Source organism: Crinia signifera, chromosome 12 (genome assembly GCF_055691185.1).
Source record: "Crinia signifera chromosome 12, ASM5569118v1, whole genome shotgun sequence".
Lineage (NCBI taxonomy): Eukaryota > Metazoa > Chordata > Amphibia > Anura > Myobatrachidae > Crinia > Crinia signifera.
In genome coordinates this window covers 24058230-24075866 of record NC_139228.1, presented here as the reverse complement: position 1 = coordinate 24075866, position 17637 = coordinate 24058230, and the positions used below count along the sequence as shown (strand labels likewise).

Here is a 17637-nt window from a genome sequence, read left to right as displayed (position 1 = left end):
GCTCCTACTGAATGTTTCTTCTTTTTTCTGTGTCTCCCCTTCAATGGGGACCACTTTAAATCACTAAGTAGCGCTAGCTCCTGTAACAGGCTGCAATCTCCTCAGAGTTCAGCCTGTAAACCCATTCAAGATGGCGGCCGCTATCGCGGGGTGCCCATCACCCATGATGTCCCCCTATGCAGGGAGCCCGTTCCGGGGTCCCCCAGGGTCCAGGAAACCTCACTAACTAAGGTGAAATATTAATTTTAAAAAAACCAACACCCTAGCTACTCTATCGTATGGCTGCTGTAGCAGCCCTTCAGCATAGTACCCACTCCGGTGGGCAACCTAAAACGAACTGAGGAATGCTGGGATGTAGAAGGGAGGAGCCTGCCTCTCAAAGCTTTAGCATAGGTGCCTGCCTCCTTTGGACCCTCCTACATGCCACGGTTGAGCTGTGTCACCTAGATGGATGAAAGAGAAACACTAATTGCCCCAGCTTTGCCACGAAAAGGATCCATTGTCACAAAGCTGAGCGTGGCTACATCTGTAGAATTTTCAATTTGGTGGTAAGACAGTTAATAAGATGGTTGGAGCCGGGAGAAACCTTAAATGAGGTAGACAGACAGCAGTGGAAATTAAAGTTGGCAGGTCTGAGAAGTGGGGAATAGGATGTGTTCACAGAAACTGTGGAAAGACTACAGCCTTAAGAGTTTCCAGGACCTTGGGAATAAATTAATTTGATTTCAATTAATTATTATGTGAAATCAATTTTTGTTTAGTGCTTTTTCAGTTAGCACTCAGTTTTCGAGAACAAATTAACATCGCTAAGCAGAGAACAGTGTTTTATTTGTAGAATTTATAGAAAGATATTCTTGTTTACACATATACTGGAACTTAGAGGTGGCAAAGATGATGCTCCAACAGGGAATCTTTTACTAGGGATCCGTTTGATTGGTCTACAGTAATTAGGTTGAAAGTCAATAGGTCAACAGGCAATAGGTCTTAATATCGGCCTTGACAAAAGGTTGGCACAAGTAAAAGGTCAAGGGGAGTAGCACCTTTGTTTATATATTTTTCAAATATATTTGAATACATTTAATTAAAAAAAATGTAATTTGCAGTTAGTGGTTAAAACCTGTATACTTATGTAAAGACAACTTGGGACTCGTGCACCCTAAACTCCCCACATCATATCAGTATTATTAATACCTATATTCAGTGATAAATATGGCAAAACAGTTATAGAAATTTTGAGGTCTAATTTATGTCATTTATAGATTTTAGGTGGGAAAACTGCTGAACGTCTTGGATGAAACGTGGAAGTCCACCTACTAGTGGCTGAAAACAGCTTTACAAAGAAGATACATCGTTTCTTACAGGCTTCTCCTATAATTTCTAAAGCCTATTTTTTTGTACATTAACCCCTTCAGTTTTTTTTTTTTTCTTTTTTTAGTAAGCTCTCCCCACTGGGTGAGTTTTTTACCTAAAAAAACCCCACCACTGTGTCTCCCAGGGCGGGGCAGCGTCGCTGAGCGCTATATCAGCCGCTGCTCTGTCCTGCCCCCAGCAACCCGGCGTGACGTTACACAGTCACGTCGTAGACTCGCACACAGCAGGGGGGGAGGAGGCGCGGCCGAGCAGCCGGAGCAGGGCAGAGCTGAAGCGGAGTTCAGCGATCAGCAGCGGCAGTCCCGGGAATTTTCCAGTTTTGCCAGTCTGAGCACTGAAGCATAGCCCAAAAAATTCGGTACTTGTTTCCTAGCACGGCCACAATCGCGGGCATCGTGTGTCATTTTTAGTGGTATACGACGCGACCGACGCGATGCCCCCGATTTTCCCATTGAAATGCATTGAAAATAGTCAAAATCGCGTGGGTCGCGTCGTATGCGGCTAAAAAAGCCTTAAATGGTCCAGACGCGATGCCCACGATTTCCCCATAGGAAACAATGTTAAATGGCTCAATGTACCCGCGATGCCCCCGATTTCTCATAGGGAACAATGTTAAATACCTCAATTTCACCAAATCATCATAGGGAACAATGGTAAATGGGCCAGAAAGCCCCAAAAACACCCCAGAACAGTGAAATGTCCCCCCAAAAGTACTTTACGCCACCCCACGATCAACGCGAACCCGAAGCGTGGCGAGCGCAGCGAGCCCGCGAGGGGCGGCGGTACGCGTCCTCCGACCTTTTCATACCCCCATTATCCACGTCGGTGTGGAGTTGAGAATAGAATAGTGCCCAAAGCGTGGCGAGCGCAGCGAGCCCCGCGAGGAGACGCGGATACCTTCACAGATAAACGTGTCCCTTCGCGGGCTTCACAGGTATCCGCGTGCGCTCGCCACGCTTCGGGCTCGGTGGCTCGCTGCGCTCGCCACACTATTCTATTCTCAACTCCACGCCGACGTGGATAGTGGGGGTATGAAAAGGTCGGAGGACGCGTACCGCCGCCCCTCGCGGGTTCGCTGCGCTCGCCACGCTTCGGGTTCGCGTTGATCGTGGGGTGGCGTAAAATACTTTTGGGGGGACATTTCACTGTTCAGGGGTGCTTTGGGGGGTTTATGGCCCATTTAACATTGTTCCCTATGATGATTTGGGTAAATTGACCCATTTAACATTGTTTCCTATGGGAAATCGGGGGCATCGCGGCTAAATTGAGGCATTTAACATTGTTCCCTATGGGGAAATCGCAGGCATCGCGTCGCGACCATCGCACCCGATTTTTTAGTGCTTGCGATGGCCGCGATGCCCCCGATTTTTCCTCACGATGCCCACGATCATGATCGTTGTGGCCGTGCTAGGAAACAAGTACCAAAAATTCTCAGGATTACCACTGAGGGGGTTAATGCACACTACAAGTATATGGTATGATCTGTAATAGTGCAAAACTGTATTGCTATAACCTAAAAAAGGGGTATGGGAAAGCACAGCACCACAGTATGTTTGAAACTACGTATTAGTTTCCATTTTTCCAGCATGTATGTGCGAAGGAGCCCAGACAGCACAGTAATATATTCCAGCATCCTACAGTACAGCCAAGCAGAGGAGACTTTATGCCCTTTCTAGCATTGATATAGTTAATGACATAACTTCCAGGAATGTCTGGAAATCCAGCATGCAGTCTAATTGTTCCTGTACCAGAGGACCTTTACACAAGCCACGAAGAGCTAATGACTGCAAGACAATTTCTCCAACTGAGGGAAGAAGTAAAGGTTGTGTTGTACATGTGATAATTATCACACCCTCGACACAGCCCTATACAATATATGACCTCATTACGCTAAGCACACAGAATACAATGATGGCAATAAAAGAAGGAAGATTTCTGTATTTTATATTAAGCACACCTCTAAATAAATTGCATTATAAATATATATATATATATATATACAGTATATATTAAAAGCCCAGAAAGGGGTTTGTCATTGCTCTGCTGAGAGCTTTTGTTACGGTACAAGCTGGATAATGGTCCCTAAGGTGTGGATGAGAGAGAGAGGAGAGGGGCGCCATCCACAAGACCAAGGGGGTTATTGTGGTTGATTCGCAAGGCTGCGTATTCGCAGCCTTGCGAGTCCACCAAACCCCGTCCGGCGAACGACCCCCCCCCCCCCCGCCCCCTCAAAGTGCGGCTTCGCCCGAACAGCTGCGAATAGATGTTTTGCATAAACATCCATTCGCATGGCTCGGGTCACCGCCCACATCTTTCGATGGTCACCGTCCATCGAATGATGTTTAGCGTGCACGTATATATAAGTGACTTTTTAGTTACTTACATTTGCGTGCACGCTGGCGTGGATATGGGCGGGCAGCTGACATCCGGTGATGTCAGCTACCCGCCCCCCACACACACACGTCACTGACTCATTACCATGAGAACGCCAATGGAACGCTGGGCGTTCCCATATGGTAATCTCTGCGCACCCGGCGAACCAAAAGGTCCCCGTGGGTGCACGCACCATACGCCTGCACATGCGCAGATACCCGACTGCGCATGCGCAGACGCGCAACATCGGTACTGCGTGCGAATGCACACAGGACCGATGTAATCTGGAAGAGGCCCCAAATTTTGAGAGCATATTAACAGCTAACTAGGTGCACCTGTCCTGCTCAGCGTCTCGCATCTGGGGGAACAGGTAGCAGGCATGTTATGAGGTATGTTTGTGGTAGAGGCATTAGGTCCTCCCACCCTGAAAGAAGGACACACACACACACACACAGATATTTTGGAACCTATTCTGGTCCATTCGCTCCCCTGCGTGTTTGCGCAGCCTTGCGAGTGAACCAGAATAAGGTCCTTTATGCTAAAATAATAGATGTGCTTCCTGATCAGTCCCTGATAAATTATCTAAAAGATCATGGAGAAACTATTCGGGCAAAATATTTTGACCTTTACGCACTAAGACGACATGTTTGTAGAACATAATGAACTGTCAATTCCTGAACTCATTCAACAATAATTGTTAATATTAGATTCGACAATAAGGAGGACAAGTTATTTCTGAGATAAAGTCCGTATTACATAGTGACGGGTGTGCTAGTGTATGTATGATGTATCAATAATAAACTCCCCCTCCACTACTCCCTCCTCTGACGGGCGCGATAGCATGGAACATCCCCCCAGACTACACACAAATCACATTTCAACTGCGGAAACACACTCGCTCACAGGGCACTTCCTCTGATGTCATAGGATAGGGGAGCAATTCTGAATATGGATGTCATCCGGGAGGGAGCAGACATTTGTCAACTGGCATTTGCATACAACACAGGGAACATATAGTTCTGTCTTCGGGGGCTGAAGACAGCAGGCGCTTTTTTGATCGCCAAGAGCAAAACAATATCAGACCTATTCAAGCAGGTCATGCATTCCCATATGGAATTCAGATTTTTCCTGATTCAGACCAGATTGCTGCTCTGCAAAACTGCAGATCCCTGCAGTCGGATAGCCGCCACCCATCCAAAGTAATCCCGCCCTGTGCAAGTCTGCAAATGACTTGCGAAAATCACGCTGAGCTGAAAATCCATTTGCAATTTACTCACCTAGAATGATTTTCCCTGTGGTCCATTTACCACCTACAAACGCCGGCTTCCTGTCAATCACGTGTTATCTGCGGACTTAACGTGCTGGAAGAATGCAGTATAAAGGTGTTAAACCCAGAGATCTCTCAGCATTCTTATAAAAAAAAACCTCTGAAATTAAGGCTCCTCTACTGGTGATTCCAATACCTCGTCTTTTTTCCCGTTTCCAATGCAGCAAATATACTGTAGGTATACCGCCGATAATTATATGCCTTACCATTTTTTTTTTCATTCTTCCTGTATGTAAGCTGGGCCTCCAACCCCACTTACTTCCTACCAAAAACTAATCATCACTTACGCGTTATCGTAAGGCTCTGGGATTCCAAATATATTGGAGTAATTAGGTTCCACTGAAGACAGTCAGAAATTAACTGTTTTCAAGCAACAGGAGGTGAAATTGGCTTAATGTTATTACAGAATTAAAGTTCTGCATCAAACAGACTGAGAGTGATCACTGCCCTCGGGACAGTACGTATTCCTAAAAGAAATTAAGGTACTTGTTTCTTAGCACGGCCACAATCGGGAGTAATCGTGTACCTTAAGTTAAGGTACACGATTAACGCGATGGACCCGATTTCATTTGAAATCAGGTCCATTTGGCCGGCTAGGATAAAATATCGGGGGCATCGCGTCGGTTGGGACCATTAACAATGGTCCCGACGCGACCGACGCGATGCCCCCGATTTCCCCATAGGCTTCAATGTTAAAAAATATTTTAACATTGAAATCGTGTCGGGAAAGGTAAAATATCGGGGGCATCGCGTCGGTCGGGACCATTAACAATGGTCCCGACGCGATGCCCCCGATTTTTCCATAGGCTTCAATGTTAAAATATTTTTTAACATTGAAATCGTGAGAAAATGTGAAAAATGTGAAATGGGCCAATATGACCCATTTCACATTATAGATGTCCCCGTCGTCACCCCACGATAGACGCCAACCCGAAGCGTGGCGAGCGCAGCGAGCCCGCGAGGGGCGGCGGTGCGCGTCCTCCGACCTTTTCATTCCCCTACTATCCACGTCGGCGTGGAGTTGAGAATAGAATAGTGTGGCGAGCGCAGCGAGCCACCGAGCCCGAAGCGTGGCGAGCGCAGCGAGCCCCGCGAGGGGACGCGTATAACTTCACAGGTCGGAGGACGCGCACCGCCGCCCCTCGCGGGCTCGCTGCGCTCGCCACGCTTCAGGTTGGCGTCTATCGTGGGGTGGGGTTTACACAGTTAAATTTGGGGGGGTTGGGAATATTTTACATTGAATCCAATGTAAAATCGGGTCCCAGGGACCCGATTTACATTTCATTCAATCAAAAAATCGGGTCGGTCGCGTCGATCGCATCGCATGCGACCAAATCGCATGCGATGCGATCGACCCGATTTTTCCGACACGACCACCCCGATGTAAATCGGTGTGGCCGTGCTAGGAAACAAGTTCCGAAATTAATGCACAGCATACAAACTTATACTCCGTATAATGTAATGTAGATCTTAGTAACGTTTTCTAAATGTCTTTAAAGATTACAGAAGACAAATCAATAAGTCTTATGAATGGATTCAGGATGCACGTTTAATGACTTCCTATTAAAGACCCATTGCACAAAATGACAGCTTTAAATACAAGTATAAGAGATGGCTGCAAGGGACACGTACTGGGGACTTTATGGCCCTTGAGGGCCTATTTATTATAAAACTGTCCATAATACAGCGACAGAAGGTCTTCTAAAGCCAACTGCAATGCCCAGGTGGGTGCCGGATGACCTCCAGGCTGTCAGTATACACATCCCCTCACGTGTGGCCGAACAGGAGAGAAATCATTAGATGGTCGCACACATTGATTCAATGATTCCAAATCAAATTTTATTTTTTTTCCTCTCCTTCTGTAATAACAGTCAGTCTCGACTGACTCTTATTCCGGATGCAGATTGACTAATTCGGGGCAGGCAATGATGTAATGCTCCAGCCACCTGCCCGCCCCCTTCCCTCCCCTTACAGTGTGAGCGCCCCAGCGAGTGTGATACTCGCCAAAGGCATTCGCACAGGGGGATGCACATGTGTATATTTTTTGAGGATGCTAGAGGATGCAGCATCATCAAAAACGGTCTGCTGTTAGGGGGCGGCCATTTTGTGAGGGACATTTTTCATAAGGCAGCTGAGCCAGGAGGAGCCCGGGACGCAGGCTACTAAATCTGACGGTCCCGACTCCTGGCCACAGACCATCATGGAGGGGTAAGGCTGGGCAGGGGGGGGGGGGGGGCACGAAATTTTCCCAGTGGGGGTGTGTGTGAGAGGCATCATTTATTGTTACAACACTGGAATATAGGGTCGAATTGTGAAAAAGTCATGTCGACTTTTACATGTGTTGACATGTTTCTGGTGTCAACCTATTATTTAAATCGACCAATAGTGGTAAACCTCTCAACTGTCACCCTTATGCATGTTGACCCAAAGCAAGTTCTTTTCTTATTACACCTAATAGAAACATAACGTTTAGGTTACCCACAAACCAAAACGGTTTCAACAAGTGAAAAAAAAAAAGTCACAGAAACAAACAAAAAACCAAACACGATATACTGTATCTCAGTAGAGGTATTAGTTCAATATGATGCAACAGACTGCAGGGAGCTGGCAGCAGCCGTACTAACAGTGGAAGCAGGTTGTCAGCCAGCACAATGAATACAATAAATGATCAGACCGTGCTAACGATGGCACTGCGGTAGACACAATATGCGATTCTCTAGCAGTTTATAGGAGATTAGAACATTGCGCCACCAACAAATGACATTTTATTATTACTTTGAGGACACAGCTATTGGCTCAAGCAATTGTATTACATGTAGCAGCTGTCACATGCTTTTTTTTTCCAACAAGGATGATACCCAGACATGTCCGCTATGAGGACTGCCAGCAATCTGGTTCCCTGGCACTTGTTGCTCCAGATAGGTCTGTAAACTTGACTTATCGGAAAACCGGATTATCAAATCACTGCAAAACAAATGTAATGAAAGGGAAAGAATGGTCAGCCGCAGCAGCACGGAACGTTTTACTCGAACATCCGCTAAATGCCAAACACTTTCAGGCATGTTACAGGCCAACTCCTCACAAATGTTACATTTACCATCTGTGTGGTATTACTATCTGATAAACATACGGTAATACAACCTGATCTATTCCTAAACAATGCTATAAGCAGATATTGCGATAAAATCGACTAACCAAGGCTGATTTTCAATACATCTGTATAATTACATTAAAACAAATACCTAATATCAAAGCAAATGTAATATACTTACCCCAAAAAAGTAAATGAAAAAGTGTCAAACTTGTCCATCAAGCAGCAATAGGAAATTTATGAGCCCAGTAAACACGCATTGCATCTAAAATGAGACAATTCGATCTGGCTGATTTTCATTTCTCCACGGAATACTCTATTTGAAAATGGATTCTTTCATCGTTCGTTCTCTAAGGACGTGTATCCAGTGTGCGGAGTGAGCGGGGCTCGAGGAAGCTGATAATGAGCCGCCTGACTTTTAAACAGTGGAATTCCGAGGACAAACCAGGACATGGTATAAGTACCATGGATAGGGGCAGAGTCGCAACCAACTGCCAATAAAGAAAACATCATGGAATTTGGGCCGCAATAGCACTTTGGGCCTTATTCAGACCCACTCGCTAAGCAGCGAATGTCCACACCCGTACACGAATAGATGTGTACGTTTACACCTCCATTCGCAAGCGGCCGAACGAGCGAAAACTCACTCGGCCTCCGACAATCGAATGATCCTTTACACGTTCACAAATAAAAGTAATTGTAGACTGACTTTTCTTTGACTCGGACCTGGCGAATTCGGGGCGGGCGCTGACGTCAGCCACCCGCCCCGTGCAGGCTTCAACATGCCTGCGTTCTCATGGGGACGCCCAGCATTTTTCTGGGTGCAACCACCATTTTTGTGGGCAAGCCCAGGAGCCAAAGGCGTTTGGACAGCAGAGCTGCACATGCGTATTTTCACTGATGCGCATGGATGCGCAGACCCGCAACAATGGCCCTCATACCGAACTCAGATTTTACTGAGTAAATCTGAATCACCCCCTTTGTTCTGTATGTGCAGGTAAATGTTAACTATATCGTCAATGGCCCCATGGCCAAGCAGAGGCCGGGTGGAAACACCCATGAAACGCTGGTTGTTGCCATGGAGGCGTCCACTCGCCGCCGCCCCACGACTGCACTGGTGCGTTCAAACGGGACGGTGAACTAGTAGTTCGCACCCGCTCACACCCAGCGTATGTGCATGATGAAAACATCAGTCCCCCATGCGAAGGGTGCGGGGGACCGAGCAGATTAAAATAACCCTCAAATTTAAATGAATCAAAAGTAGTTTTTCTTTACGTTGCAATTTAATATATATTAATTCCATAATTATGCATCGCCTTAAGCTGCCCATACACTTTTCACCCAATTTCGATGGATCGGCCAAAAAATCGGGTCAAAAGTGGTCAAATCGCTGGTGTTTGACATCCGATCCAATCCGCGGTCCTGTGTGCATCAAAGTCGGAGATTAGACCTGTTGACACAAGCAATAGGTCAACACTGCAAAGGTCATCAGTCAAAAGGCCCTGTGGACCTTAGCCATGTCGGTATAATACCTGTCGACCTCTAGTGGTCGACTTAATGTATGTCTACCTTGTGACTATATCCTAGGCAACACGAACATAATATTTACAAATATTACAGCTTAATTGATGTCCAGAATTAAAGTCTCCCATTCTGAAATCATTGCACATACTGTACTGTAGTATTTTCTTTGAATTGTAGGCTACTTGCGCTGTATCTACGACATGTTATCTCGAGTGGAATAGGAATTATGAGGTCATAAACTTTTATTGTACATTAAGTGGCACAAAAATATTATGTATTGTGTAAAATCGCCGGAATTCTAGTGGGGCTTTATTATCAGATATAGGAACACCTTCCAGCAGTAACAGTCAGCTTCTACCCTCAGGCAAACAAGACAGGAGCTTAAGAGGGCAGGGGATGAAGAATTAAACAGACGTCAAGTAAGCTTTGCACCTCTTTAACGCTTCAATGCTGGGGAGAGTATTTGAGAACCGTAAAGGTTAGATGTGCAGTATGCAGCGAAGCTTTCAGCTTTTATCCGATGACTTATACCAGTAATAATCGCTTCAGGGCTTCGGGGGGTTGCCAAGACAGCCATTTGAATATCAGATGTATACAAAATATATTGGCTGCCTAGCGCGTCTGCAATAAGCGCTACACAATTATACTTGTTGGACATTTAGACAATATAAAAGCAAACAAAAAAAAAACACAACATGCATCATTCTAATTTACTTATACCCCTTTCACACTGCACTTGTAAAATGGTATATTGCTGTTTTTTTCCCATTTCAAAACATTTAAGGCTGCGGTGGGAAAGCGCCAGAGTTGATTTACCGGTTAAAGATAACCGGTATTTCAAAACGTTTAAAAAGCAGAGTCCTACACGTTTTAGAGCCGTTTTTCATGCAGTGAGAATGGCTCTGAAATGGTATTTAGTAAAAACAACAGACTACAGACCTGTGACAGGCTGTCCCCTGCATTCTGTCTTGAAATGTGTTCAGGGGATTAAACGGGTTGACTGATGTGAATGGTACTTAAACGGTATTTAAAATGGTAATCTACTGCAATGTGAAGGCTCAGACCCGTTTTAAATAACGTTTAAAAATACTGGATCTTTAAACGTTTTGGCAGTGTGAAAGCGGTATTACAGAGACCATGTGTTTGTGTATTTCATGGGGGGATGCGGTCATCTATTAGAATGAACTTAGGTCTACAGTCATTAGGTCGACCCCACTAGGTCGACTGGCAGGAAGGTCGACCTGACTTAAGGTCGACATGGGCCAAGGTCGACATGACTTAAGGTCGAATTTGCATAAAGGTCGACATGCGGAAGGTCGACTGGTCATAAGGTCGACATGGGTTTTTCACTGTTTTTTGAGCCGACATGTGCCGACAGGCGGTATTTCATGCCCTACCATCCACTAGGGCGTGGTGGGAGAATAAAATAGTGTGCCGAGCGCAGCGAGGCACCGTGCCCGAAGCATCGCGAGCGAAGCGAGCGTTGCGAGGGTCCGATTCTCATTGCCAACTGTGTCCATGTCGACTGTGTCGACATTCGGATCAAAAAACAGTGAAAAACCCATGTCGACCTTATGACCGGTCGACCTTCCTCATGTCGACCTTTATGCAAATTCGACCTTAAGTCATGTCGACCTTGGCACATGTCGACCTTAAGTCAGGTCGACCTTCCTGCCAGTCGACCTAGTGGGGTCGACCTAATGACTGTAGACCTAAATGCAGTCTGACGACTGATCCCATTCATGGGTTACATTTTAAATGGCTGATACAGATGTGTCCTAATATTGTACAATGAGCATGTTTTTACCCTATATGGAGCAACCCTATATAGTAGTGTAGCATAGTAAGGCGGGATCCCACACTATTGGGGCTGCGCCCAAATTGGGCCCATTGTACAGAGATGCTACACAGAGTTTTAAATTGTGCAGAAATTGGTAGAACAGCTGTATATGGCCACAGATGAAGCCGGAGGGAATTATGCATGAGGAAAACCTCATACTGGATTCTGACTCCTATGTACTGAATGCTAGCACGGTAGTGCATTTCACTTTTATGAATAAGAAGCGCATTTTGAGCAAATAAGACACTCATCAGGGATCATTGGTGCGTAACTTGACAAACAATGAGGGGCTATCTTTTTAACAATATTACTGAGTAACATCACCCGGCCCCTGCTTGGCCATGGGGTCATTGACGATATAGTCAACATTTACCTGCACGTACAGACAACAGTAGATATGGGTAACGCCCCCCTGGATCATGTATCGTTAACGATATTGAGTTTATACACTGGATGCTATTAACGATATACCGTTGAGTGTGTTTGGGCTTTAGTATCCAACTTGCTGTGCAATCCTCGGGATTAGACTGCACATGTGCTGCCCAGCTGCTTCCGACCCGGCGTGTGGCCTGTGCAGCATGACAGTAAAAGGTCACACTGCGCGAGCCACACTGACGCACATCGTTGCTCTCGACCTCACCTCTCGGCCACACCGCACCCTCTGCTGCCTCGCACCTGGAAGCACCAGACACCCCCGCCCCGCTGCTGTCTGCCCCGATCCAGTAAACTAGCAAGATGGCCGGTGTGGGGGGACGGACACTTTTTTTTTTTTAGGGATGCCAATCCCAGTATCCCAGGATTGAGCATTTTTCAATCCCGAACCCCGGGATTGGAAGCCCTAGGCTCCAGAAATCAATGCCATCTGCAGATCATCAATACAAGGCGGTGCCAATCATGTGCCTAATAAAATCATGTGGGAACTAGCCTTTCCATATTTGTGACAGGCCAGTGGCATCACTACATGGGTGCTGGATGCACCCGGGTGTCATCCACTCATGGGTTTGACCAAAATGCCGCGTCCTGCTCAGTGAGAGAGAGACGGGTGCTCCTTTAACATTACATGCAGCACCTGTCTCCTGTCACAGAGCAGGAGCCGGCACTGCAGCCACAGCAGTATCTGGGGGGCAGGACACATATCTCAGACCCCCAGTATGACAGATGTGAAGCCACGCCCCCTCCCGCAATCCCATGTTCACTTTCTGCATCCATCAGTTTTCAGACTGATCTCAACAAACATGTGGCTAGGAGCGGTGCGTTCCATATGCGCACAGCTTTACATACTGACAAATAAGCCACATTTTATTTTGTGCACAAAATGCAGGTGTATTACAGACAGCTCTTCATTGGCCCATAAATCACTTATAAATGAATGAATAAATTCTGCAAATGCTGGTTATGATCAACGCTTGTTAAAAACAAGGTGTTGCCTCCCATGAGGTTATGGGTTCATAACTGGAGATAATCCCTGTGGATTTTGTATGTTCTCCCTTAGTTTGCGTGAGAATCAGGGCAGTCGAGAGGAATGCCGGGCCCCGGTAAAATTTTGGGGGCGTGGCCTAGGTGTGGGAACCTCCCACACCTAGGCCACGCCCCCAAAATGTTTAGAGGAGGGTGAAAGAAAACTCTAAAAACTGTAATCTCACACACTGTCAGTGAGACACTCATACTAAGCCTGCTGTCAGCACAGCACATTCTGTAGAAATGTATGCTGCTGTTGCTACCCGGGAGGGACGGAGGGGGAAGGGAGGGGTTGGCCCAGGGCCCCTGCAGGGCCCCTCCAGCAAGCCTGGGCCCAGGTAATTAGTACCCTCTCCCCCCCCCTCTCGGCTGCCCTGGTGAGAATCCTTGGGGTTCTCAAGGTCATACTGTACATATTGTATGAGAAAAATGCTACCAGAAAGATGTCACATGCAGAAGTCCTGAATTACCCAGGACCAACTTGAATAGGCAGTGAGCACAAAGGAGAGAGAGAGAGAGAGAGAGAGAGAGAGAGAGAGAGAGAGAGAGAGAGAGAGAGAGAGAGAGAGAGAGAGAGAGAGAGAGAGAGAGAGAGAGAGAGAGAGATGGAGAGAAAAAGTGAGAATGAGAGAGAGGGGGGAGGAGAGAGAAGCAGAGTAGGGAGAGAGTGAAAGAACGAGGGAACAGTGGTGTAAAGAAATATATCAAATGTGTATGAGATATATATATATACACACACATATTATATTTATAGCACAGCTGTTACGTGTGTATTCCTTTCAGTGTATACGTTATGTATGATTCCCCTGATGCAGCGCACCTATTCACAATTCCTCCTATTGTCTAAGCTTATATGTATTTTGCTTGTTGCATTGCTATGCAATATGCAGTCTGCTGCCAGAACCTTGACCAAACAAACGTACAGCATGAGGCAGATCTACAGGACGTACGTCACCACACACCTCCATATAACGCATGAGAGACATTTCCTCTTACATATGAATGTATTCCCTGCATCCATGCCTGTCAAGACTTACTGATTTAATGAAAAGTAGGCTTACAACAATGTAAATTGCCATAGGATATTTAGTGATGTGCTGTACATTAATCCCACTTGGGACAGACATTATTCGTCGTCATGGTAAGAATCAAAGAGAACACTAAAGTTTTCTGAAAATGATGAGAAAAAAAAAATTCCTCCACTTAAGCAGACTGGCAGTGACAAGGAAAGAGTACAGAACGCAAGGGATTGTTTAAAACTCTTCAGGAAATAGAAGCAGGTCACTGTCCTTAATTCATCTACTTATACAGGAAGGAATTGTTCTATGGTGCGATATAGCAAACCAAGAACAATGAACACTTAAGTTTCTTTTCTACAAATAATACGTCTAACATGACGAACAATCTCTAGTGACATAAATGAATGAAATGCCTGTATCCTTGGGATTGCTGTGCAGCTAAAAAGCTACCCGAGGGTTGCGTGAAACAGGAGACCCTCCCTCTACCTCAAACAAACAGAAAGCAATCCAGCGAGTGTCAAAATGACTGGTTCACCGTCTACCTGGTGGCAAGGGAGAGCTGCAGCCTCCTGATGTGTTTACGTATCCATGGAAAGGCTGTTCGATCGCACAGCACCTATTAGACCTCGTATCAGCTGCTTGTGCCTGCAGTGTTCCTAAGATGCTGTCCATCAGGAAAGTAATTAGTGGGTTTTATTACGTATAGAAGCGGCAGCCTGTCACTGAATCCTCATCAGTGAATAGCTTCTCTCACACACACACTTGTCTGTGCCTTCTGCCTGGTGTTGTCCAAACGGCTGCAAGACCATCGCAGCTTTCCAGGGATTTGCCCACCTACACTTTCAGGAGAGAGGAGGGAAGAGAACGTCGTCTGTGCGGAGAAATCATCACGAGCATCGGGGGTTAGGAAATCCTGAAGAATGTGGAAAAAGTTCAAGAAGAACTGTGGGAGACAATCGGACAATGAGATCAATCTTGTGACCAATGCATTTTCTCCCTATAACCAATTCCTTGCTGGAACTGCTGGCTCTACAGTTTGTTTTAGCCACCTTGACTGGTAGCCGGAAGGCTCGTGAAACACAGAGAGGAGCAACTGTGGATTTCCGGAGTGTTACTTGTTTCATTCAATTTGAATGTGTTCAGAACAGAATTCCGTGGGGTCAGTGCTTCTCCGCTTCCTCATAATAGATGCAGATTGGAGTTTGCCTGGGAAATACAATGGATTGGGGGCACTGATCACAGAAGCCTAGAGGTCTCTGCCACACAGGATACCTGGCGGCAGAGGGGGAACTCCAGGGTACAAATAAAGACAGTGAATGCACAAAAAGCCTAAATACTGAGAATATGTGACTATGAGGAGTGGGATGCTGAGGAAAAAGACTGCGAGTGAATGTGCAGGAGCCATTGTGAGACCTCACTGTCTACCTGCAACATCGCTGCTCCAGCTGTCAGGAGCAAGACGAATGAACTGCAATCTGCATCCTTTAGGGTAAGTTTTTTTTCTTCCGTTCTCCTTTAACACGTTAGCTTTGGTTGAGCTACAGTTTGTATATACACAAGGAACACTGCGCTCGCAGTCCAGGTGTAATTACTAAATAAGATGCAAGCCTGGCTCGGTCCATCTGGGGATGTGAATAGCTGCAAGGCTAGTGGCTTTGTTAAACTACACACAGCAGGCAGTGACTGTTCTCCAAGCACTTTCTGTCTCAACAAGACAGGGCAAAACCACCTCCTCCAAATTGCATTTAAATAGAAGTCAAAACTTACTCCGTCTCTGTGTTTTTTTTACCTGGCTGAATTTGTGTACATAGTTTAAGTAGCTTGGAGAAATATCAGACGTTCCTGTCACTCAGGAAAGCGATCTGAGGAGATTGTCGGTGGCAAGGATTCAATGATTTAAATCATATTAACAAACAGATCTCATGGGAGGTAGGAGGTGAAAGTGCTACGGTGATTTTAGAAGGAGCTCTCCCACTTCAAAGGCAGCAAGGTGAAAACGCAGCTACTAGGGGGATGACAGGTCTCTGGAATCTCCTGTCTAGACCTGGCATACTGATTAGAATTGAAAAAGAATTGTTTTGTTGCCATTTCTTGCAGCCTACCCGATTTCAGGATAGTGATTTGCAACCTGTTCTAGTTCATTACCTACTGTATATCATTAAAAAAGAAGAATATGGTTTATAGTACTTCCTGAGGTTGCATATGCAAAGTATACTTGGCAAATGGCAAATTTGGAATCCCCCCCCCCCCCCCTTTATTGAAATCCTGCACTTCCCCCTGACGCACTCCTAATTTATTATACAGCGGTGAACCACTGGGGGTTGATATGTGAGAATAGTGGTAACACAATCCTTGGTGATTGTGTAATGGAATGGGTGGCTCTACGCTCAGAATGCCAGCACCTCGTAGACACCAACATTGACCATCTTCACTTGCACGCTGTAGAGATTGCTTGGGAAAGCAATTGGTGCCGGGCTATCTTAACCAGAGAAGTTGCCCATTGCCACAATTGAATAGGCACCTCACAGTGGGATCACCAACAGAACACCATAAACTTTTACACAGTAAAGTAGATTTAGCCTAAAAATTATAAGGAAGGTGAAAAAGCCATCATCCAGCAGCAGATGGGTGTAATCACAATTAAAGAAGGGAAAACCACCCCAATATTTATTAACAAGGTGTTTCATTCATGGTCAAAATGTTGAAGTGTCTTCTGTAAATGTGAAATCTGTGTTTTGCGGAGAGCACAGAGAAGATGGGACCTGCAGACAGAGCCAGTGAGCAGAGTATTTAACTCAATCTGGAAGCTAGGGGGTTTCATGTTTTTGGCTTCATAACCCAGAGATTTTCCTTTCCCATTTAACCCCTTCATGACAGAGCCAGTTTGTGCCTTCATGACAGAGCCCTTTTTTTCAAATCTGACATGTCTCACTTAAGTGGGGATAACTTTTTTTTGCTTTTACTTATCCCAGTGATTTTGAGATTGTTTTCTCGTGACACATTGTACTTCAAGTTAGTGGTAAATTTTCGTCGATACAGTCTGTGTTTTTTTGTGAAAAATACCAAAATATCGTGAAAAAATGGAAAATTTTGCAATTTGCAAAATGTTAAATTTTCTGCTTGTGAGACAAATAATCATACCACTCAAAATAGTTAATAACTAACATAGACCATATGTCTACTTTATGTTTCCATCATTATTTCAACTTCCTTTTAATTTTTTTGGACACTAGGAGGCTTACAATATGAATAGCAAATTCTCAAATTTTCATGAAAATTTCAAACACTGATTTTTTTAGGGACCAGTTCAGTTCTGATGTGACTTTGAGGGACTTGTATGTGAGACACCCCCATAAATGATGCCATTTCAAAAACTGCACCCCTCACAGTATTCAAAACAGCATTTTGGAAGTTTGTTAACCCTTTAGGTGTTTCACAGGAATTAAAACAAAGTGTAGGTGAAATTTCAAAATTTCTTTTTTTTTGCAGAGTTTCAATTTTAATACATTTTTCTAACGAATACAGTAGATTTTACTAGAGAAATGTGACTAAAAATTGATTCCCCCAATTCTTTTGTTTTCAAAAATATCCTATATGTGGCCCTAGTGTGCACGTTGACCAAACCACAGGCTTC

At 45.3% G+C, this 17637-nt stretch overlaps 2 protein-coding genes across 3 annotated transcripts in view; one reads left to right on the top strand and one right to left on the bottom strand.

The window, feature by feature from the left end:
• The window catches only part of AVEN (apoptosis and caspase activation inhibitor), a 281141-nt gene that overhangs the window by 152078 nt on the left and 111426 nt on the right, over positions 1-17637 (bottom strand). The window contains exon 1 of one of the 2 annotated variants that reach the window (XM_083167853.1): positions 14546-15473. The exons of the other annotated variant lie outside the window; for it this stretch is intronic. Coding sequence (XP_083023979.1) covers positions 14546-14675 — 130 coding nt within the window. The 5' untranslated portion in view covers positions 14676-15473. Of the gene's footprint in view, positions 1-14545; positions 15474-17637 lie in introns of those variants that run through there. 2 annotated transcript variants of the gene reach the window in all.
• CHRM5 (cholinergic receptor muscarinic 5) overlaps positions 14002-17637 on the top strand; it is a 131723-nt gene continuing 128087 nt past the window's right edge. Inside the window, exon 1 of the mRNA XM_083167848.1 lies at positions 14002-15492. Within this exon, the coding sequence (XP_083023974.1) occupies positions 15394-15492 (99 nt within the window). The 5' untranslated portion in view covers positions 14002-15393. The remainder of the gene's footprint in view (positions 15493-17637) is intronic.